The sequence below is a fragment of the Saccopteryx leptura genome, chromosome 13 (assembly GCF_036850995.1).
Source record: "Saccopteryx leptura isolate mSacLep1 chromosome 13, mSacLep1_pri_phased_curated, whole genome shotgun sequence".
Taxonomy (NCBI): Eukaryota; Metazoa; Chordata; class Mammalia; order Chiroptera; family Emballonuridae; genus Saccopteryx; species Saccopteryx leptura.
Window position 1 is genome coordinate 42152348 of NC_089515.1, and position 22675 is coordinate 42175022.

Below are 22675 nucleotides of genomic sequence, written 5' to 3' on the forward strand. Positions count from 1 at the left end.
TGTGACAACAGAGCAGCGCCCGGGGTTTGGATGGTGACCCCCTCACTCGCCCCAGGGTCTGGATGGTGACCCCCTCACTCGCGTTCTCCAGCAGCTGCACGAAAACGGCAGGAGGAATGCACCAAACATGCCCACTTGCCCTTCCTGAAAGGAATGTTTGAAGGGATCGCCCCGACACCAAGACAGGAACCGACATGGGGAGGGAGCCCGGCTGGACGGCAGGAGAAGGGAGCAGGAGACCAGGGAGGCCAGTAACCGCAGGGAAGGTGGCCATGGACTTCACTGCAAACGGCAGCTCGACTTCCTCTGAGATGGAAAATATCAAATGATGGTGACCATATTTCTAAAACCTCACTATGGATCTAGAGCCCTGAAGTATTCCCATACTAATGGGAGGTGATCTAGTGACTGGATTTGGTCTCCGTGGGTTGGAACCCCAGCTATGGTTTTGGCCCAGCACTGCCCCAACTTGACCCCATCGACTCCTGCAAGGCCTCTGTCCTCATTGCCCCCTGGGATGGTCCTCTCTGATCCCCTGACCTTCACACCTTATCCCAGCCCCTCCTCTCACTGCAACTTCCAGAATAATCTCTCAAGACCTCCAGTGACTTTCAGTGACTCTGCACAGAGCCGGACTCCCAGGTTTAGCGCTCAAGGCCCCACCCCAGGGTCCACCTGCCCCCGTCCAGGCACCTTCCCCACCTGCCACAGAGCGTCACATACGGTTCCAGCACGTGTCTTTCTCCCACTCGGAAAGCAGAGGAAGGCCTGTGGCAGAACCCAAGTCTACTACTTCCTTGTGTGAACAGGGCTACTTCCACCCGCGCTCCGGGGCCTCACCAGAGCACGGGGGCATCGACAGTGCAGAACTCAAGTCTACTACTTCCTGTGTGAACGGGGCTACTTCCACTCGAGCTCCGGGGCCTCACCGGAGCACGGGGGCATCGACAGTGCAGAACCCAAGTCTGCTACTTCCTGTGTGAACGGGGCTACTTCCACTAGAGCTCCGGGGCCTCCCTGGAGCATGGGGGCATCGACAGTGCAGAACCCAAGTCTACTACTTCCTGTGTGAACGGGGCTACTTCCACCCGAGCTCCGGGGCCTCCCTGGAGCATGGGGGCATCGACAGTGCAGAACTCAAGTCTGCTACTTCCTGTGTGAACGGGGCTACTTCCACCCGAGCTCCGGGGCCTCCCTGGAGCATGGGGGCATCGACAGTGCAGAACTCAAGTCTGCTACTTCCTGTGTGAACGGGGCTACTTCCACCCGAGCTCCGGGGCCTCACTGGAGCACGGGGGCATCGACAGTGCAGAACTCAAGTCTGCTACTTCCTGTGTGAACGGGGCTACTTCCACCCGAGCTCCGGGGCCTCACTGGAGCACGGGGGCATCGACAGTGCAGAACTCAAGTCTGCTACTTCCTGTGTGAACGGGGCTACTTCCACCCGAGCTCCGGGGCCTCCCTGGAGCACGGGGGCATCGACAGTGCAGAACTCAAGTCTGCTACTTCCTGTGTGAACGGGGCTACTTCCACCCGAGCTCCGGGGCCTCCCTGGAGCACGGGGGCATCGACAGTGCAGAACTCAAGTCTGCTACTTCCTGTGTGAACGGGGCTACTTCCACCAGAGCTCCGGGGCCTCCCTGGAGCACGGGGGCATCGACAGTGCAGAACTCAAGTCTGCTACTTCCTGTGTGAACGGGGCTACTTCCACCCGAGCTCCGGGGCCTCCCTGGAGCACGGGGGCATCGACAGTGCAGAACTCAAGTCTGCTACTTCCTGTGTGAACGGGGCTACTTCCACCCGAGCTCCGGGGCCTCCCTGGAGCACGGGGGCATCGACAGTGCAGAACTCAAGTCTGCTACTTCCTGTGTGAACGGGGCTACTTCCACCAGAGCTCCGGGGCCTCACTGGAGCACGGGGGCATCGACAGTGCAGAGCTCAAGTCTGCTACTTCCTGTGTGAACGGGGCTACTTCCACCAGAGCTCCGGGGCCTCCCTGGAGCACGGGGGCATCGACAGTGCAGAGCTCAAGTCTGCTACTTCCTGTGTGAACGGGGCTACTTCCACTCGAGCTCCGGGGCCTCACTGGAGCATGGGGGCATCGACAGTGCCTCCACCTTAATAGGGCTGTTGTGAAACTACCGAGCACAATGCACGTAAAGGATTTGTCAGAGAGCCCTGCACATGGTGAACACTCACAAATGAAAACTGTAATTACTCTCACACTCCCTTGCCCTTGTCCACACTGTTCCCTCTGCCTGTAAAGCATTCTTTTTCGGACAGCAAATTCCTACCTCTTTTTTATATTTATGGTTCAGCTTGAACGCTCCTCTCCCTCTGCCCGTTAGGCTGTCAGTGCGGGTCGGCTGCAGTGTGGGAGAGATGGTGGCCTGGACACTCCCAGCAGATGGAATCTCCCTCCCGTGTGCCCCCCCACGACTGCGTGCCTCTGTTATGACCCCATCCAGGGACCAGCCATGGCCCGCACAGCTACCTGTCTCTTCCAGTGGACTGTGAGCTCCTTAGTATGGGCAGGAACCACGCCAGACTTGCCCTGGGACTCCCAGGGCCTTAGGAGGAACCTGGACCATGACAAGCGCTTAGAAACATTTACTGAAGGACAAGTTAGGATGGCTTTGCCCCGCCTGAGAACAAGGCCAGAAAACTCTCCGTTCTCCACCTCACACTAAGGTCACGGCTGTGGTGTCTCATCAGGGCATCACCGTGGGGTCCTGGGCAGGAGACCTACTGGGCACCTGGAACGTGGGCTGAGGGTTGGAGACAGCCAGGCTGCGGGTCGGTGGCCTCCACACAGACAAGCAGCTTCTGGTGGTTTTTAAATGAAGAAGAAACAAACATAACTGTGTTCAACAAGCAAACTCCAAGTGCAGGGCTGCACCAGATGAGCTCATGGCAGAGCTGAGCTGTCTGGGGCACCGGGACCGCCGGCCTGGCCACTGCGGATTCTAGCCTCAACCCCACAATAACCTCGGGGCTCTGGCACGCTGTGGCCAAGGCTTCCTGAAAGTCCAAAGCAGAGAGAAGAAAAGCATCCACCTCCCCGATGAGAAGGTACACAAGGGCGCCAACAGCTGGGTCCACTCCTGACCGAGACGGTCCCAGTGGGAGGTAATGAGGTCTTGGGTCCACACTCCTCCCCTGGGTCAGAGGCTGGCCCTCCTGTGCAGACCCACCACCGGTTCATCAGCCGTTTCCCGCGAACTGCGAGGTGGCGAACCAAGCACACCAGATGACGGTTACCGGAAAAGAGGCCTCTGTCACAGAAGCGGCTTCCAGCTCAAAGCTGAAGGTCTGTGCAGTGCAAAGTGCTGGGTGATGACTATGAGACCATGAACAGCTCCAGAACTTCCAAGTCTCCTCATGGCTGAATGCACCACCAAAATATAAAACACAGCCCAGCATGGGTGATTTCTTTGCTAGCATGTCGAGCATAGAGTATCTGTTTCTTCAGACTAAACACATTAAGGATTCAACAAAGGAACGAATTGTCTTTGGAAGTCTTCTTTAACCCAGACTCCCAACCCAAATGCTTAGAATGAAACCTATGTAATGAACCCTAGAAAATGAACCCTAGAAAAATGCTGTAAGGCTAATTGGGAAAGCCGCATGTAACAGGAAGGACTTCTAGAATGTATCAGAATACTCTACCATGTTTACGTTTAACCTGGCGGCAGCAGGATCGGGTAAAACTGTGAGTGTGCGGCTATCAGACTAAGGAATAAGTGAACATATTGCATGTGGGTTGTCAAAAAATCTTTTTATAAGGCCCTTGTTTGCTCCATAAAGCCTGACTCTTCTGCTCACCTTTAGAGATGTCCAAGGTCGCCTGTGGATATTTTTAGCAACTTTGGTGCTTAGGAAACTTCATGCTTCCGAAGCAAGTCATTGTTTATAATTAGGGAGCCTGAGCTCATGAGCAGGCAGGGCCAGCATTCCTCGTGGACATTTACAAGCCATCGCTGGAGCACTAAGGGAGTTACCGCCCCAATGCTCCAGTGCCATGACCTTATGATAGGGTGACAGTGCCAATGACCTCATTTCAGCCCCCTCAGCTAGGCTAGATGACTGACTCCACCATCTTAAAAGCTTTCTGGGAAAGTGGATTCTGTAAATACCTTTAGAAATTCTGGCAAGAAATTTTTTTACTGATCCACTCCCCCTAGGTCAACTATTTCTTCTGTCTGGGCAAGAGCCCCTTCCCTCATTCTCTCCTTCCTTCCATCTATCCATCCATCCCTCTCTATCCCTCCAGTCTTCGTGAAACAGATACTATGTTCCAGGTCAAGCGAAGAACTGGGCCCAGGAAATGAACGAAGCAGGAGGGTCTGACAAGTACAAGGAATGTTCTGTGTGCTGAGAATGTACTTACCAACCCAGAAACAGAGAGTGAGCGGCCACAGAGTGGGGAACACAGCCCCGACCCTGTAGGCACGCCAAAAGCATCCTGTGTGGACACATGGTGCTTCCCAGAACCTCTGCCTTTGTAGAAATGCAACAACTAACCGCCACCACAGAACAAAACCGGGACACAAACGACCCCTCTTCCCCTCACACACACACAACTTCTGAGTTCAGTGCCAACCCTTTAATCCGACTGTCTGGCATGCTCTTTAGAAAATTTAGATTGATTTCATACCAAGGTCATTGTCTCTGATTACGAAAGTCATGTTAGAATTTGGAAAATGCGAGAATAGACAAGAAAAAAGTAACCGATAATCTACTTCACAAAAAGTAACAATGACCAGTATTCTATATACAATGTTTCAGTGTGTAGGTCACTACCATTTATAATTTAAAGATAAAACTGGCTTCATAGTGTTTCTGTTGTATAACTGGCTCCTCCTTTTTTAAATTTTTGAACACTTCTTGGTACTTCGCCTCATTCCTGAGAGTCCTCCGAAGCATGCATATCTGATGGTTGTCCAGTGCTCTATAAGATGGATGGTCCAGGCTGTTTTAAATCAATTCTCTATCACTGAAGTTTAGACTAATCCAAAATTTTCCTTAGAATAAATTCCTATGCATGGAATTCTTGTTGTGTTAAGGAATGCACATCTTAAGACATTTAATACACATAATAAAACTATTCTACAGATGGCTTATGCTGATGATAGTCCTACCAGCAGTACATGGAAGTGTCCATTTCTCTGAACCTGACCAACACTGCATTTTGTCCATTTACATTTTGCTACTTGATAGGTAAGAGGAAATGGTATCAAGTTATTTTAATTTGTTAATAGACTGATTTTTCCCCCCAAATGCTTAGTGTGTGTATATAGGTGTGTGTGTGTGTGTGTGTGTACACACACACACACACACACACACACACACACACTTTAATACCCTTTTCTTATCCTTTGCTCATTTTTCCCTATTGAGTTAAAAATCTGCCTTTCAGTCACTTGTGGTCCAAATTGTGCCTTCTGGTAATAGCCTAAGATTGATTCCTCCTTTATGTTCACCCCCTCAAATACTTAAAGACAGAAATCATGTCTCTCTTTCTCCAAGATAAACACCCGAGGCTCCTTCTACCACTTCTCACGAGGCCAAGTTTCCAGGCCGGCTGTTGAAGACTGAATGCATAAGTCCCACGGCCTACCGCCCTGTGCACTCAGCGCTCACGGGCAGGTCAGGAAGCTGCCCGGCCCATCGCTGCAGACTCTCTGGAGGCCTCTCTGCCTGTACCCGGGCCCCAGCTGCCTCTTCCTGCCCACCCACAGGACACCATGCATTAATCTTACAATAATCATGGCATGTCTCGTGGGATATTGTAGGCCTGGAGCCCAAATAAAGTGGTAAGAAGAGAGCATGTTGAGGCCAGAAACAGGACGAGGACTCTGCCCGGTGTGAGGGCAGTGATGACCTCATTCAAACGAGGAAGCATTAAGGAGATGGTCAGCTTGGAACGGGTCCTGAGAGGAAGTGCCGATCCAGCATGGTCATGGGCCTCCTTGGACCCGGGGGGCAGGCAGGGACCTTCCCTCTGTCCCCAGTGCTGTCTCACACTCTCCTGTAGTCGTCTGTGCGCCAGTGCCCCACAACACATCCTTGTGGACAGGGCGGGGCAGCCTACGTCTGTGCCCCAATAGCCTCACTTAACCTGGCACATGCCAGGCACGGTGTATGCGCGTGACTGAGCCACCGCTGGGACTCTCTCCACATTGCCCACTTCTCCACGTGTGCACGTCCACTGAGCCGCCTGGGACTTCTCTTCACGCTGCCCACCCATCAGGGGTACAGGCAGTGAGTCCCTTGGCTCGCATTTGCCTCTCATCAAACAACTTCTGATACAAATCTGGTTTCTCATGCACTCCAGAACCCCACAGGTTCACTGGATAGTGGACATGAGCATCCGTGTCAGTCATGAGGAGGTCCCAGGTCATTTCTGAATTGTAAACATCTGCTTCTGAGAACTCTCCCACTCTCCCTGGGTCTGCAAAGCTGAGTCCAGACTGCAAACACTGTGAGGCAACACTGCCTATGAGGTCCTGCCCTGGCATCTGGGGTGCCGGCCTTTAGGCAAGCAACACTCTGATCATTTTGTCCACTATAATTTACATAGGAAATTATACACAAGTTAAAAAACATACATCTACACATAAATATGTATATAGGTCAAACTGATAGATACATACAGTACAGCAAACATTAAATACAGGCCACGCCGAGCAAAATAACCATAAAAGCTCCCACTACAGGCCCATCTACCTCAGTTCCTATTACCTGACACATCACGTCTGGATTTCCACAAAGAATTACATGGCATGTCAAAAGGCAAGAAAAAACCCAGACAAAGTAAGCACCAAAGCCAGAGCCAGAGCCAGACTCGGATCTGAGACTCTAAAACTACTAGACAGGGAATGTGGCTGTGATTACTACACGAGGTCTCTCATGGAAGAAGGGACAATGGAGAGAACAGATGGGCAGTGTGATGGGGGGGAGAATCAAAAGGAAAATGCTTGAAATAAAAAGCAATGTCTTCGATATACAGAATGCCTGTGACAAACGCATCGGAAGACTGAGTGAGCATAGCCAAGGAAAGAACCAGTGAGCTCGAAAACAGACCACTTTCTGGGCCACAGAGTGTCCACAGGTGACTAACACTGTATATATTCTTTTGTTCCATAATAGATTTGCTGAGACGTAATTCACATGTCATAAAACCCACCATCTTTTTTTCTTTAAGTGAGAGGAGGGGAGATAGTGAGACAGGAGACAGACTCCCTCATGTGCCCCAACTGGGATCCACCCAGCAACCCCAGTCTAGAGCCAATGCTAGAGTCAACTGAGCTATCCTCAGCACCTGGGGCCGATGCTCAAACCAAACAAATCACTGGCTGTGAGAGGGTAATAGGGAGAGAAGGGGGAGGGGGAAGGGAAGAGATGCAGATGGTCACTTCTCATGTATGTTCCGACTGGTTCATCCATGTATGAACCTGGGATGTCAGCACACTGGGCTGACACTCTATCCACTTAGCCAACCGGCCAGAGCCAAAATCTGCCATCTCAATGTGTACACTTCAGTGGTTTTTAGTTGTAGAGTTGTACAACTCTCATCTCTATAAAATTTTAGAACATTTTTGTCACCTCAAAGAGAAAAACTGTCCCCATTAGCACTCACTCTCCGTTTTTCTCTCCCTCAGTGCCTGGAAATCACAAACCTACTTTTTGTCTCGGTGGATTTCCCCGTTCTGGGTGTTTTGCATAAATAAAATCACATGATGTGGCCTTTTGAGTCTGGCTTTCTTTGCTTAGCCTGATATTTTCAAGGTTCACCCAGATTTCACTCTTTTTATTGCTGAGTACTATTTCATTGCATGGGTGGACCACTCTTTATTCAGCCATTCATCGGTTGATGGACACATTTGGGCTGTTTTCATTATGGCCAAGATTAATAATGCTGCCACAAACAACCATGTACACCTTTCTGTGTGGACACATTTTCAACTTCCTTAGGTACATAACTAGGAGTGAGGCTGCTGGGTCAGCCACATGGTAACTCTTTGCTTAGCATTTTGCGTAACTCAAGACTGTTTTCCAGAGAAACTGCAGTGCACCATTTTACATTCCCACCAGCAATACAGCAGGGTTCCAGTCACGCCGCATTCCCACCCACACTCGTTATCATTTATTTTAACCATCCGAGTAAGCATAAGAGGTACCTCCTTGTGGCTTTGATTTGCATTTCTCTAATGATTTGGACACAGCTAACATTTCAAATGTCAGTCAGACTACAGAGCGCTCTGGGTGACAGACCACAGAAACACCTTGCTGGGCATCCGGTTCCCTGCAATACAAGCGCAGGTTCCACTTACCGGCCGGAGGCCAGGCCTTGATGTATCCTGTGCAGTGGACCACAGCGTACTGGGCTTCCCCTTCTTTCACAGGGCCAAGGCCGTTCCTGCAGGAAGAATGTTGGTGAAATTGCGTTCAGTCCCTGGGGGAGCAAGGATGTCCAACGGCTCCTTCTACTTTGAAGCTACAGGGTCAGTTGTCCAGCTGGAGAGTTTGAACCGGGACTCCCCACCACCCTGTTTCCCCTTCTTCCACCACGGTCTGAAAGTCCAAAATCAATTCCACCCACCTCCCTTTCTCACCTCAGTCCCGGAAACCAGAGACAGCTCTCCTGGTCCTCTACACTCAGCTCCTCTACACGTTTAGCCACACTTCGGCCATGGCCACCCCACTGCCTCTCAGCACAGCCCAAACACATCCATCCAAAAGCCCCACTGACCTGAACCTCTTCCTCATGGTGGTTATTCTGTTTAGAGGGAGGTGGTCCAGCGGAGCATTTCCACACCTGAGCAGCAAATACATTAGCAGGAGTGAAGACCAGGTAAGCTTAGAGAACACAGAGGGCTGCAGACAAGGGGGCGGGCCCTCTTTGAGGCTAACACACATGTCCAGGTGAGGCCTAACGCCAATTTGCTTCCAGAGTGTAGAAGCAGGCCTGCACACCTCTGAAGCATGACGATCACTGAAGGTGAGGAGAGTGGCAGTGTGTGAGGCTCGGCCAAAGGGCTGTGGGGCCCAGCCCAGAAGCTGGAGACCCGCAGAAGGACTCGAGGAGGTCCTGGCCAAGCCCAGGCCTGCGCATCACGGCAGTGCAACTGGTGGCTCTCAGGCAACAGGGGAAGGGGGTGATGACAGCAACAGTGTCTTCGGGCCTGAGCAGACACATCAACGCAAAACAGATGTTGCCAGTTGGTGAACAGAAGCTTTGTCTCAGGCTTTAATCACAGCTGAGGAAACCCTCCCGCCCGCGGTGTCCTGGCTCCGGGAATAACCAGGCAGCTGCGAGCCTGCTGACAGCAAAGGACAGACTGGGGACACGGAGGAGCGGGTAGAGAATCAGGTCGTTCTGTGGACCCTCCTCGGGGACACAGCAGGTGGGAGGTGGACCACTGCCTACTCTGGAAGGTCCCTTTCTGTCTTGCTTCTCAGTGACCTACCTGCTCAGCATCCCGGCTCTGATCGCCACTTGATGTGCCCACTCCCAATTCTATGACAACTAGTACCCTGGATGTCATGATATTCAACATAGCAAAGATACGAGTCAATTAAACTCTCAGAGCGGGGACCGCAGCCGGCACTGGCGTGGTTTCGGCAGCAGGGGCATCCCAGACGCTGCTGCCCAGGCCGCCGGCATGGCCCTCTGCCCTCTGCCCGACTGTGCCCAGCGTCTTGCTGACCTGGCACTGAGCAGCTTTAGTTGGACGGGAAGCTCATGCTCTCAGTAGATGGCGGTGCTGCTCATGTCACAGGTAAGTCCAGGTGGTGTGGATCAAGCACTTGGAAAAGCCCCAGAAGCGTGTCCCCGAGGGGGCACCAGGGCAGGGAAGGGACTGCCTGAACGTGGCTGTAGAGCAGTGACAATGGCGTGGCGCACAGAAATGGCGCACCTGATGCCTCTGGTAAGTTCATTCATAAGCAAACTGCTGAGATGGCACAATGGAGACATCACACTTCGCTGAACGCTCAGTAGGCCAGTGGGCATCTACTGGCTGAAGCCCCGAGGAACGGCCCTCAGACTGGACACTAACTGATGGCATTCTGTCCCCGGGCGGACACTAAGACTGCTAATCCTGAGCCCAGCTTGCTCCATCAGCTGGGCAGAGGGCAGGCTGTCTCTGCACCCCAACCCTACATCCAAGGGGGACAGCTGTGTCTTCTGTCCCCTCAGTGTCATCTGAGGTAGGTGGTAGGACAGGGGCGGGGGCCCATCCATGTCTTCTGGATGCTCAGCCTGGACAGGGGTTGACTTGGATGGCCAGGCTCAAGTCCTCTGCTGCCTCTACAGGCCCAGCTAGAGGTCAGAGAGGCAGGTGTCCCCTCAACACATAACCCTAGTCACCAAGATGGACTAAGCAGCTTGCAGATGAACAGATTTTAAGAAGTATAATACATACTTATTTCAAAGGATCAGTTGTTTGGAACTTCACAGGACACAACAGATACTTAGTATGAAGTCACAGCTCCAGCAACAACTGGAGGACAGTGACAGGAGTGAGTGGCTCTGCCTCTCCTGGCCTGAGACAGGAGCATCCACTATGTCAGGACGCTCAGCAGGAAGGAGGCGACCCTGGGGCTAAATCAGCAAGTGCGGAATGCCTGCTGATCAGGTCGCCTGGGAGACCATGTGGCAGGTGGTGGTGACTGGATAGGCATGTCCTCTGGTGGTGGTGGTGGTGGTGGAGGAGGAGGAGGGGGGGGAGGAGGAGGGGGGGGAGGAGGGGGAGGGGGAGGGGGAGGGGAAGGAGGAGGAGGAGGAGGAGAAGGAGGAGGAGGAGGAGGAGGAGGAGGAGGAGGAGGAGGGGGAGGAGGAAGGGTGTGAGTTGGCACAAGGAAATACAAGAGTAAGTATGAAACCAGTAGGTCTTATGTAAATATGTTGAGAAATAGAGCTTGGTGAGGTAGGGGTTGAAAAGAGCTTTGAGGAACAGGCAGAAAGTTGAGACACATGGGCAGAAAACTGTAGGGAATCAGACATCTTGAAATGGAAGGAAAGAGGGAAGAGGTGCTTCCAAGACAGAGCGGGGAGTCTATAGGCTCACAGGTTGTACTCATAAGACTGAGAGAACCTGAGGCGGCGTGAGGGACCCTAGCCGAGCCCGCTGAGGCTCTTCCTAGTGAATCAGAAAGGCGTGAACCCACCAGAGCCACCACCCACCCTGCACCCAGACAGACCTCATCCTGCAGATGAAGGACCTGCGTGAGCCCATGCACATCCGCATGGACGACTGCTGCCCCTCCTTCTTGACTGTCCCCGTCTTCAGGTCCAAGATCCGGCCTAAGAGAGAGAGCAGAACAAGTGCATAAGCCTCAGCCTTTCGGGGGTGCAGGTGTCGGGGAAGCTCTCCGCAAACGTCCTGCACACGAGGACAGGCAGGGCCACGTAGACTGTTTGCTCTTTGGAATTCCCAACATTCTGTGGCAGGAAACATGTGGGGCAATGACATCCATGCAATTCCACATGCCTGTGTTCTTCACGGGGCTGTCTACACTCACCGTCTCACCTCAAGTCGCTTCAATCTGGCCTTCTCCCTACTACTTCATGGAAGTGGCATCCCGACGTCTACCAAAGTCATCAACAACTTCCTTATTGCTAAATCCAAAAGACATTTCCCCTCCATCTTATCTGACAGCTTTGCTGAACCTCCTGTCTGCCCCAGAGTCTCGCGTGGCCCCCTCCTCTTCTCATCCTCTGCATCCCCTAGATCAGTGGTCCCCAACCTTTTTTGGGCCACGGACCGGTTTAATGTCAGAAAATGTTTTCACAGATTGGCCTTTAGGGTGGGAGGGATAAATGCACAAAATAAAATTATGCGACCGGCGTAAAAACTGTGGTATTTTTAAATATAATTGTCGAACTTATGAGACAAGCGTCAAGAGTGAGTCTTAGACGGATGTAACAGAGGGAATCTGGTCATTTTTTAAAAATAAAACATCGTTCAGACTTAAATATAAATAAAACGGAAATAATGTAAGTTATTCTTTCTCTGTGGACCACGGTACCGGTCCGCGGCCTGGGGGTTGGGGACCACTGCCCTCGGTGACTTCATCCACTCGGGTTTGGGGGATCACCTGAGTGCTGCTGACTCTGCATCGTCACCTCCAGCCCCACCCGCCCCTCCCCTCAGCGCAGACCTAACCACCAGTGGCCGAAGGCACACACCTCAGGTATCAGCAGAGGCAGCGCCATCATCGGGGAACGTACGCCAGAATCCTAGACGTCGCCTCGGAGTCGTCTTCTCCCTCACCCCCTGCAGCGGCTCTGACTCTCCGTGTCCTCTGCCCTGGTCATCACTGTCCACTCGTCATTCCCCGATGCAGACCCACCCGCCCCCAACTCCAGTGTCCTTCCTCCTCGGTCCACCTGTCACATAGCTCGTCCTTCCTGGTGCTGCTCGTGCCTCCCTCACCTGCTGATGCCTCTGCCTTGGGAAACCCTTCCTTTTGCCTTACTAACTCCTACTTATTGTCACAAGTTACTCAACGTGTCACCTTGCCATCTTTCCATAAACGTTTATTAAGCACCCAGGATATGCTAGGCACTGGTCTAAGCACAAAAAGCTAACAAGACAAAGGCCATTCTACTCTAGTCAAAGAACAGGTAACAAAAGCCACAGAATGGAAGGGGGCACACTGTCAGGTGGAGGTACATTCTGGGTACAAAAATAAAGCAGAGGAAGAAAGTGACCGGCGATCCCACCCCTTTGCAGTAAGTAGATAAATGGGTTTCGGTCACTTGAAATCCAAGGGGTCTTAAAGGAGATCTATCCACTAGCCCCAGCTGCCGTGACTCCACATGCAGGACAGGGAGCAGGCGGTGCAGGTGTGCAGCACAGGTGCCAGCTCCGGCCTCCACTCCCGTAGCTCCCGGCTCCTCCTGAGCCCGGCTCTCTCTGCCCTCCCCGCCCTGCCCTGCCAGCGGCCACCTCGCACCCACAGCAGCAACCTCACTTCCCACGTGGCCCAGGGCTCTGCTGGGGGCACAGCTCCACTCGGCCAGGGAGGGGCCGAGGCGCCTGTCACTCTGTGTGCCGCCTGCTGCCCCAGGTTTGACACCCGTCTGTCTCACTCACAGACAGCTCCTTTTCACGCTGCTTTAGTGTAAACTGTCACTTGCGTTATCCTCTACCAAACAGCAAAGGGTGTCAGCTGTAAAGTGAGCCGGTAGGAGAGTCTGTCGGATTCCGAAGTGTGCCCTGAAGACACAGCCACAGCTGCAGAACACATGAGCTGGGAACACAGAAATGGAAAAGCACGCTTCCCTCATCTGCTGCCATGGCCCCGGGGGGCAAGTGCTTCGGGTTTATTTCTCTGCGTGCTCCTCCAGTTTCCTTGGGCACAGCGAGTCCCTCCCCAGGCTCCTCGGGATGGAAGCCCACTTTACTTTACACAGCAGGCGTGTTCCCGAAAGGCTGTGTGTAACTGGGTTTCGGCAGCTGAGACAGTGAGCCCTTGGCCATCCCCTGGCCCCGGGCTGTAAGTCCCAGTGTGATGGGCTCGGAGTCACTCTCCATCCCGGTGGGTGTTGAGTTTACCTACAAGAGGGGCTCCAGATAGCCAACCAAGCACAGAAGTGTTGCTATTGAAGCCACAGAACCTTGGGTCTGTTAGAAATGTGGGTCTGGCATCCTAGGCCTGGTTCCCAGCGGGCCTGAAAAGCACCTTCAGTCGAGGCCAACACAGACTCCTCCAGAGCCTCCCCAGCTGTGGTGGGGGCTGGCCCCACCACAACCCCCATCCTGCTCTTCCTGGCTAGGGCCGAAACCACCACCATCCTGGTCACCTCTGCTCTGTCCTCTTAGCTCCCTACTCCCGCCTTCCCAGAGTGCGCTCTGGAATTACACTCCTACCCCATCAGATCCTTACAGAAGTTCCCTGAACCCCTGAGCTACCACACCAGCCTGACCTACCGTACTTCTGGGAGGAAGCCCTTGCTCCCACGCCCCACGGCTGGGCCGGCGGCCGGCCGCACCGTCCTCCGCCCTGGTGCCTCCCCAGCCAGCCCTCCCCTCAGGTGCCCTGGCTCCTCCAGACTCATGGCGTCTGCACTGTTATTCTGAGCAGACAGTTTACTGTTGGATGCTTGACTGTTCCCAGGTTTTCAGATGGCAACTAATGCTAAGGTAAATAACTGGGGGTAAGTAACTGTAGAAAAATTATCCATACCATCTTAGGATAGAGTCCTCAAAACAAAATTACTGCATTCAATAAGAACATTCTATTTTTTTTTTTTAAAGTGAGAGGAGGGAAGATAGTGAGACAGACTCCCACATGTGTCCCAACCAGGATCTACCTGGCAAACCCCTGGCTGAGGCTGATGCTTGAATCAACCAAGCTATCCTCAGTATCCAGGGCCAATGATCAAAACAATCGAGCCACTGACTGTGAGAGGGGAAGAGAGAGAGAGGGGTAGAGGGACAGGAGAGAAGCAGATGGTCGCTTCTCACGGGTGCCCTGACCGGGGATCGAACCCGGGATGTCTGCACGCCAGGCCGGCACTCTATCCACTAAGTCAACTGGCCAGGGCCGAGAAGAACATTCTTAAGCTGTTAATCCCAACACCCAGTCTACCTCTGAAGCTCCAGTGAACCTCCACTCAACACACTGACCAACAGTCAATGTTTCCACTCCATGAAATAGACAAAATTATAACACATCTCAGGGTTTTTAACTATAATTTTTTAAAGACAGTTGAAAAGCATGAAATGCTTTAGAACAGAAGTTGGCAAACAAGCCATGGCTCGGTAGCTTAGGTGGTTGGAGCGCTGTCCCAAGAGACCGAGATTGCAGGCTTGATCCCCCGTCACAGCACATACAGGAATCCACCAGTGATGGCATAAATAGGTGAAACAACAAATTGATGTTTCACTCTCTGTCTCTCCCCCTTTCTCTTTCTCTAAAAATCAATAAATTACAAAAAAAATTTAGGCCTTAGCCAAGTGGGTCAGTAGATAAGCGTCAACCTGGTGTGACAGAGGTCACAAGTTCAACCCCCAGTCAAGGCACATACAAGAAGCAATGAGTACACAACTAAACGGAACTAAGTAAAATGAGTTGATGCTTCTCTCTCTTTCTCTCCCTCCCACCTCTCTTCTCTTCCTTCCTTCCTCTCTCCCTCTCTCTCTCTCTCTCTCTCTCTCCCAAATCAATGGAAAAAAAATTTTAAATATTAATTTTTTAATTTTTATTTTTCTGAAGCTGGAAACGGGGAGAGACAGTCAGACAGACTCCCGCATGCGCCAGACTGGGATCCACCCGGCACGCCCACCAGGGGCAACGCTCTGCCCACCAGGGGGCGATGCTCTGCCCCTCCGGGGCGTCGCTCTGCCGCAACCAGAGCCACTCTAGCGCCTGAGGCAGAGGCCAAGGAGCCATCCCCAGCACCCGGGTCATCTTTGCTCCAATGGAGCCTTGGCTGCGGGAGGGGAAGAGAGAGATAGAGAGAAAGGGGGGGGGGGTGGAGAAGCAAATGGGCGCTTCTCCTATGTGCCCTGGCCGGGAATCGAACCCGGGTCCCCCGCACGCCAGGCCGACGCTCTACCGCTGAGCCAACCGGCCAGGGCCTTAAATATTAAAAAAATTAAAACAGCCCAGAAGTTAGCAAACAGTGATGGATGATCCCAACCTGGCTGACAATTGTTCTTTAAATATCTGTTGGAACACAGCTCTGGCCATTCTATTGTCTATGGCTGCTCTCAGGACACAGTGGCAGAGCTGAGTCGGTGTGAAAAAGATGGTATAGCCCCCAAAGCCAAGAATACTTGCTATCGGGCCCTTTACAGAAAGTATTTGCTGACTCATACTTGAGAAGAACGACTGTCAAGAGTCCAGCTGTAACACAGCACCTTCCCCTGTGTGCAGAGGGCCCTCCTGGAACTCCTCTCAGTGGGCTGGTTTTTTAAGTATTATCTTGGTCAGCGGTAACTTTTTAAAAAACAGAAGAATCAGAAATTTGTCTTGGATAAAATCACAAAGGAAGGCTTTGTGCTCATAAAACGTCTCCCCGGGCTATCGCAGAAATACAAATAGAAATTAGAATTATTTCATCAAAGGAATCCTTAAGAAAACAGGAAACATCTTATCTTGGTTTAGAAAGGAGGAGAACCAAGATAGCAAGGAAGAAAAGCAAGAGAAAATGATTAGCAACAAAAGCAAAGTGATGGCCCCAAGATGGACAATATCTGAGGGTGTTCCAAAAACATGTGGCCCCCTGAAAGGCGGCCTCGAGGCCGGAGGAGACGCTGGTTGCTGTTCCAGTGACAAAGTGTTCTCTTCCCAAAAGGCTGAGCCCAGCCATCGGAGCAGCTGTGCACACAGGAACAAACACCCCAGCAGCACGGCACCCACACCGCGTCCTGAGGTCCGTTACAGAACCAGGTCCAGAGTACGAGCTGCATCCACGGAGCCCAGGAGGGGACAGGCCTTCTGCTGCATGGTGGGACCATGTTCCTCATGCTTCATTATCTCTAGCAAGGGCTTGGATATGGCTGAGATACAAATACATCAATTCTCAAGTTGTAGCTTAACTATTTTTTTCTCAAACCAGAATAGAAGGCCTCTGGATGGACGGTAAAGTTCCCTAGAGACATGTGCTACTCTGTCCATCCAGAACCTCCCTACCACAATGCTTGTGTGCTACTCCTTTATGATGAACACCAAAAAGGGCTACCTTCTCACAAGAGCCCAGTTCCCAGGCCATAGTGATTGGTTCAGGGCTGGCCATCTGACATATAAGGTGAACTAATCATACTACCTCATCTACCCTCTGTGCATAGTGATTGGTTGAGGGCTGGGCCAATCATAGTACTTCACTCCTCCTCTGTCCACAATGATTGGCCCCAAGATTAGGAGGTGATCCAGACAGGACAACCAGAGTCCTCCACAGACAAATTGTGACCATTCTACCCTCCATTCTTTTTTCTTTAAGCATCTGAGTGTGGCTTTTTCAAAAGCAATGAGTCCAGCTTCATGGAGAATTGGATCTGAGACAATGAAACTAACTCTAAGAAAACAGGGAAAACTGATGAAAGAGAATCCTTACAATGTTGAAACCATTAGTGCCAATAAAGGCCCTCTTTTTTTTTTTTCTTAACTGAAAAGAGAGGAGACAGTGAGACAGATTCCTTCCTGCATGTGCCCCAACCAGGATCCACTCAACAACCCTGTCTGGGGATGATACTCAAGTACCGAGCTATTTTTAGCACCTGAGGCTGACATGTTTGGACTAACCGAGCTATCCTTAGCACCTGGGGCCACGCTCTAACCAAATGAACCCTGGCTGTGGGAGGAGAAGAGGGAGAGAAGAAGGAGAGGGAGAGGGAGAGAAGCAGATGATTGCTTTTCCTGTGTTCCCTGACTAGGAGTCAAACCTGGGACATCCACACGCCAGGCCAACATTCTATCCACTGAACCACCAGCCAGGGCCTAAAGTCCCCCTTTTAATGCTGAAACTGGTTCAACGTTAGTTTCTGACCATTGCAACCTAATAACCTGGACTATTACAACAGTCTCTGGCCTTTGACAGAGGAAGTACAAGGGACTAATTTTAAATTTACAGAGGATTTTACTAAGGGCAAGGTACTTGTGAAGGAAATCTCTCTGACTTTCCCTTCCATCGCCAGACTCTGCTTTTAAATGGCTTATCTGATTGGGTCAGACCTACATTAATAATCTCATTTTTTCAAGGTCAACCAATTTAGGGTTTTAATCCCATCAGTAAAATCCCTTCCCACCAGAACCTAGTGTTTGACTGAACAACCTGGGGGAGGGACCTTTGGAACACACTGACTGCATGGTCCCCAGCATGACTGGCACCTGAGCAAACAACCTACCTCTCTTCCATGACTGGTTGGTGACCATATTACAATCCTCGTGTGCTCCCATCTGTTGCCCCCGCCGACCCCCCGTTTTATAAAGGATTCCTGACAATTTAGGACTACGGCTTCTCTCTATAAGCACCCCTGCCCTGCCTCATGCCAAACAGAGCACATTCCTTGGTCAGCAGGAACCCTGAGTAGCTACTGGGAACCGACCTTCAGACATCTTCTCAACAACCACGAGGCAGGAAACACAGGCCCTCTGCTCATTACCTGGGCCCGATCAACTAACACATCTCTTTTCTGGTCTGGTGTGGATATGCAGGTAGGGAAAAGCTGGTGACCTCCAGAGAATGACAGGCTATCTGTGTCCCACTGGCCAACTCACAACAATTCTAAGGACATTGGCACTTGTGTCTGGAAAGGGTTTTGTAAAGAGGACACACAGTTTAGTGACAGCAGTCGAGGGACCTTCCTAACCCAGCTCAACTCACAGCTGTGTGAAACCACCTGCCGAGGCCACAGGCTGGGCAGGGCTCTCCACCTCACTTACAATGCTCACAACTCAGGCTGGAAGGGGAGGAAAGGGTGGTGGCTGTGTAGTGAACTGAGGACTACGACAGCCCAGCCACCCGGGATAGGAAAGAGCCACATGGAGCAATAGAGTTTTTCTGTTCTCAAAAAAATATTGACAAAAGGGTGCACAGAAGCTCATGGACATCTAGAGGCTGATGTGGAGCAAGACTCTGTTGGCTTCATTCAGCAGAAACTTCCAGTGTAGACAGCGGGCTCACAGTGAGGAGTAAACTGGACACTGTCCCCACCTAACTGTTCAACCCGCTCAACTGAGGCTGGAGAAGTCTGGACAAAGTGCAAAGGAGGCCCGGAGCAGAGAGAGCATGCTTCCTATCAAGGGAACCAAGGGGTAAAGCTTCCGGCACAGGCGGTGAGAAAGGAACCTGGAAGAGCAGGGAGACGGAGCTGCAGGGGAAGGGTGCGGGACAGTGGACGGGGCGGTCTGAGAGTGGCCAAGTCCTGTCCGGCTGGAGCTCACGGGCTGGTGAGGAGGGCTAGTGGGGCACCAGCCCAGGCCAAGAAGGCCAGAGGGATGTGAGCAGAGGCACACACGGTCAAGCCTGCGGGCCTGCTCCACAGTCTCTCAACAGAGGCAGGAGCACCAGTTTCCACATGCCGAGGACATGTGCTTCCGGCAGAGCCAACCAACCCTTCGCACGATGGCAACAAGTGCTGACTGTGTTGTGCAGAGAGCACCGTCACACTGAGAGCGGGGCTCCTGGCTGCCCCACAGCTGCCTGGGACATTCATGACCTGTGTTTTAAATGTGAGACTATCCCTTATTTAGGTTTCAGAAGCAGAGCCTTGTACGATTAGTGTTCACACTGAGTGCTGCCCGTCTCTGACACTCAGGGGAGGATGGTGCCCACCCTTGGGGAGTGCATGTCCCCGCTATCCAGGGAAGTGCCAGTCTGCCACAAAACCTGTGTGGAGAAGAAGTGACCGTCGTCGGAGACAGCAGTCGTGTCCACTGAGCGAACGGCGCCCCTGGCTCAGCTGCCCTTCGAGAGCAGGGAAGGTCTGAGGGCACCATCCCTCCTCTATACCCTCTCGCTTTTCTGACCAATGAAGATGGCGGCTGGGGTTTGGGTGAGGACTGGACCTATGGCCACGGAGTAACAAAAGAAAGTCAAGGCTCATGGGTTCACTGACAGGGCTGGCAGAAGGGACTGAGTGGGGTGGCTAACAGGCCGTGCAGACACTCCGAAGGAGCCTTTCTGCCAAGCAGTCTGGTTCCCGCGTCAATCCTTTGTCTCTCCACCCTGCCATCTGGGGAACGTGCTAACGAGATGCTAACTAGGCAAGGAGGAGGCCAGCCCGGGGGAGCTGCACGAGCACTGGAGATAATCATCTCAGGCATGATTACAAGACTAAGACTGGGCCCTGGGACCAGTGGGGGCAGCCAAGGGCAAAGAGCCCCAACATGGGCGACAGGCCACGTGCTCTCTCCCACCCCAACGACGCCTACCCCCAGCTCTCCACAACTGCCTCCAGCACTCACATTCCAGTCGTGACACACAGTCACAGGAGTGCTGTGTACCGAGTCTGCTGCTCTGCTATTCATTAAAAAATCGTCACCCCACAGTCCCCCCTGCAGCCGGCACCTCTTCTGCTATTTAATCTGTAGACAAAAGTACAAATTCTCCATCCTGTTTAAAATATGCTGGAGTGTGATTTAAAGAAATACATTCCTCCTCGAGGATCATGCTATAAGAATGCCAGCAATGCAAGCCTGAGGGCTTTCATTTTAAGAGTAACCGATTAACCCTCCTCTCCCTCCTCCGCTGTCTCTGGAAAGGGGCCAGGCTGACATGGAGTTCAAGAAGGCAAGCTGAGGCCATGCCTTGCCTCCCCTGGCCTCACCTCGCCTGCAAATAGGTAATGAAATGATCAAAAAATACACAAGTAGCAGGAATAATCTGCATCCATGCAGAAAAATAGTGGGAGGGGCTCCACTAGATCAGAAATGCTGGTGGATGTGTGCAAGAAACAGTGCCCCGACGATGGGATGGGTGGGATGGGAGTGAGCACCAGCAATCCCAGGGTGCAACAAATACACAGGAATGCCAGGGAGGAATGAGAGGGGCCCTCACAGAAGCCTCCAGAACTGTGAGCAAGAAGACCCAAGGTCTGGATACACAGAGGCCAGGGGCCCAGCTCTCAGGTCACCTTGACTTACAGAAGCCAGCCTGTCCCGTGGAGAATAGAACAGCTGCTTCTGGGGGGTGAGATGCAGTCAGAGCAGTGAGTTGGGTCCCTGCCGACCTCAGGCTGCCTCGCCCGCAGCACACGCTGCCTTGCCCGGTGCACGCACCCCATAACCTGCGGCACCCTCATCTACGCCCAGAAAACAGGACCCCGCCATCTAGAAAAATTCTATTTCAAAATTACACTCTGACAAAAACTAACACAAATCTTAATAAATGTCAGGCCCATAGGATGACTAAAAAGGCGAGGGAGGGGGGAGGTTAGCTCAGTGTGTGAAAAGATCCTGTTTACCCAAAAAAGAAAGGAAGTGACCTGGGACATCAGGGTCGATGCCACCCCACGCCACATAACACATTCCAGGAGAGAAGACAGTGTCTGAAATACAAAATCTCAGAGACATTTGAGAAGATTCTTCCTGAATTAAATATAATCTGAGATCAGGAAAGATTGCTTTTAGATGAAAAACACAACTTTGGAACTGAAAACCCAGGGAAGGCAGTCGATAGTGACATGCTGAAAGCTCCACCACTGAGTACGAAGAAACCTTGGAGAAATTCTCCCAGAAATCACAGAAGAAGAGCAGGGAGGTGAGTGTGATAAGCAGACAGCTCCCATTCCAGGAGGACAGGGGCAGGAGATCTGTCACAGGGCTGTGGAGTGGAGCTGACACAGGAGACGCAGGCAAGGCCATTACAGAAACATGACAAGGACCTCTGTTTCTAACCAGGATGGAGTAACAGGGACCAGATTTACCTTCCCTTCTCGAATAATCAAAACAACCTACAAAGTATATGGAACAATGGTGCACAAAACATCGCAATTCCGGCAGTGAAGGACAGTGACCCCTAAGTGATGGGGAACAGACAGGCTGAGCCCCATAGTCTCCTGCCACTCCACCTAGAGAGCACGCCAGCTGCACTACAGGCAAAGGGGCCCACTCAGAACCCAGCTGACTCCCTGGGTTGAGAAAATGGGGCAGAGAGATCAGGGAAACCAGCCACCTAGAATTCTAGAACAGGACAGAGTACCAGAGGGGAGAGACAGGCACAGAGTACCCCAGAGGTCTGTGCCTGTCTCTCCCCGCTGGTCCCCCTCAAATCAGTACCAGAAAGCATGGCAGAAAGATCAGAGAAGACAATGAAAAACTGAAATTCTGAACAGGAGAACCACAACATCTGAGATGAAAAATTCACAGGGTGGAATTAATGGCAGAATAAGTACCTCATAAAAAAGATGAGTAAACTTGAAGACAGAGCAGAACAAGCTATTTAAAATGAAATACACTGAGATAAAAAGGATTTTTAAATATAAAAAGAGCTTGGCCCTGGGTGGGTGGATCAGTGAATAAATCCTTGTCCCTGTGCATCAAGGTTGTGGGTTCAATCCTGGATCATAGCATGTAGGAGAAGCAGTTAATGAGTACACAACTAAGGTATTTTTTTTTTTTTTAAATTTTATTTATTCATTTTAAGAGAGGAGACAGAGAGAGAAACAGAGAGAGAGAAGGGGGGAGGAGCTGGAAGCATCAACTCCCATATGTGCCTTGACCAGGCAAGCCCAGAGTTTCGAACCGGCGACCTCAGCATTTCCAGGTCGATGCTTTATCCACTGCGCCACCACAGGTCAGGCCTAATGAGTACACAACTAAATGGAACAATTAAGTGGAACAGCGAGTTGATGCTATCCCTTCCCAAATCAATGGAAAAGTTACATGTATAAGTGTGTTTATGTGTGTGTATATTTATGTGTGTGTATAAATTTATACATATAGGTCTATATATATATACATATATCTATATTTATATATATATATACGTATATATATAAAATTAGCTTCAATGGGCTGTGGGACAATTTTAGTCAGTGATGGGAGTCTCTAAAACAGGAAAGATGGGGACAGAAAAAAATTGCTGAAAAATGAATAGCTGATATTTGTTATAAAGAAGCTGAATAAACACCAAGCATAATAAACATGAGAAAACTACAATAAGGCAAATCATAATGAAATTGCTCAATACCAATGACAAAGAGAAAAGCCTTAA

The 22675-nt window shown here is 51.5% G+C and overlaps 1 protein-coding gene across 7 annotated transcripts in view; it reads right to left on the bottom strand.

Annotated features, from left to right (window-relative positions):
* ARNT2 (aryl hydrocarbon receptor nuclear translocator 2) overlaps positions 1-22675 on the bottom strand; it is a 107956-nt gene that overhangs the window by 35042 nt on the left and 50239 nt on the right. For all 7 annotated transcript variants that reach the window (XM_066355530.1, XM_066355528.1, XM_066355527.1 and 4 more), the window contains exons 6-8: positions 11209-11311; positions 8756-8821; positions 8337-8422 (exon numbers count right to left, since the gene is read on the bottom strand). In XM_066355530.1, the coding sequence (XP_066211627.1) occupies positions 8337-8422; positions 8756-8821; positions 11209-11311 (255 nt within the window). The remainder of the gene's footprint in view (positions 1-8336; positions 8423-8755; positions 8822-11208; positions 11312-22675) is intronic.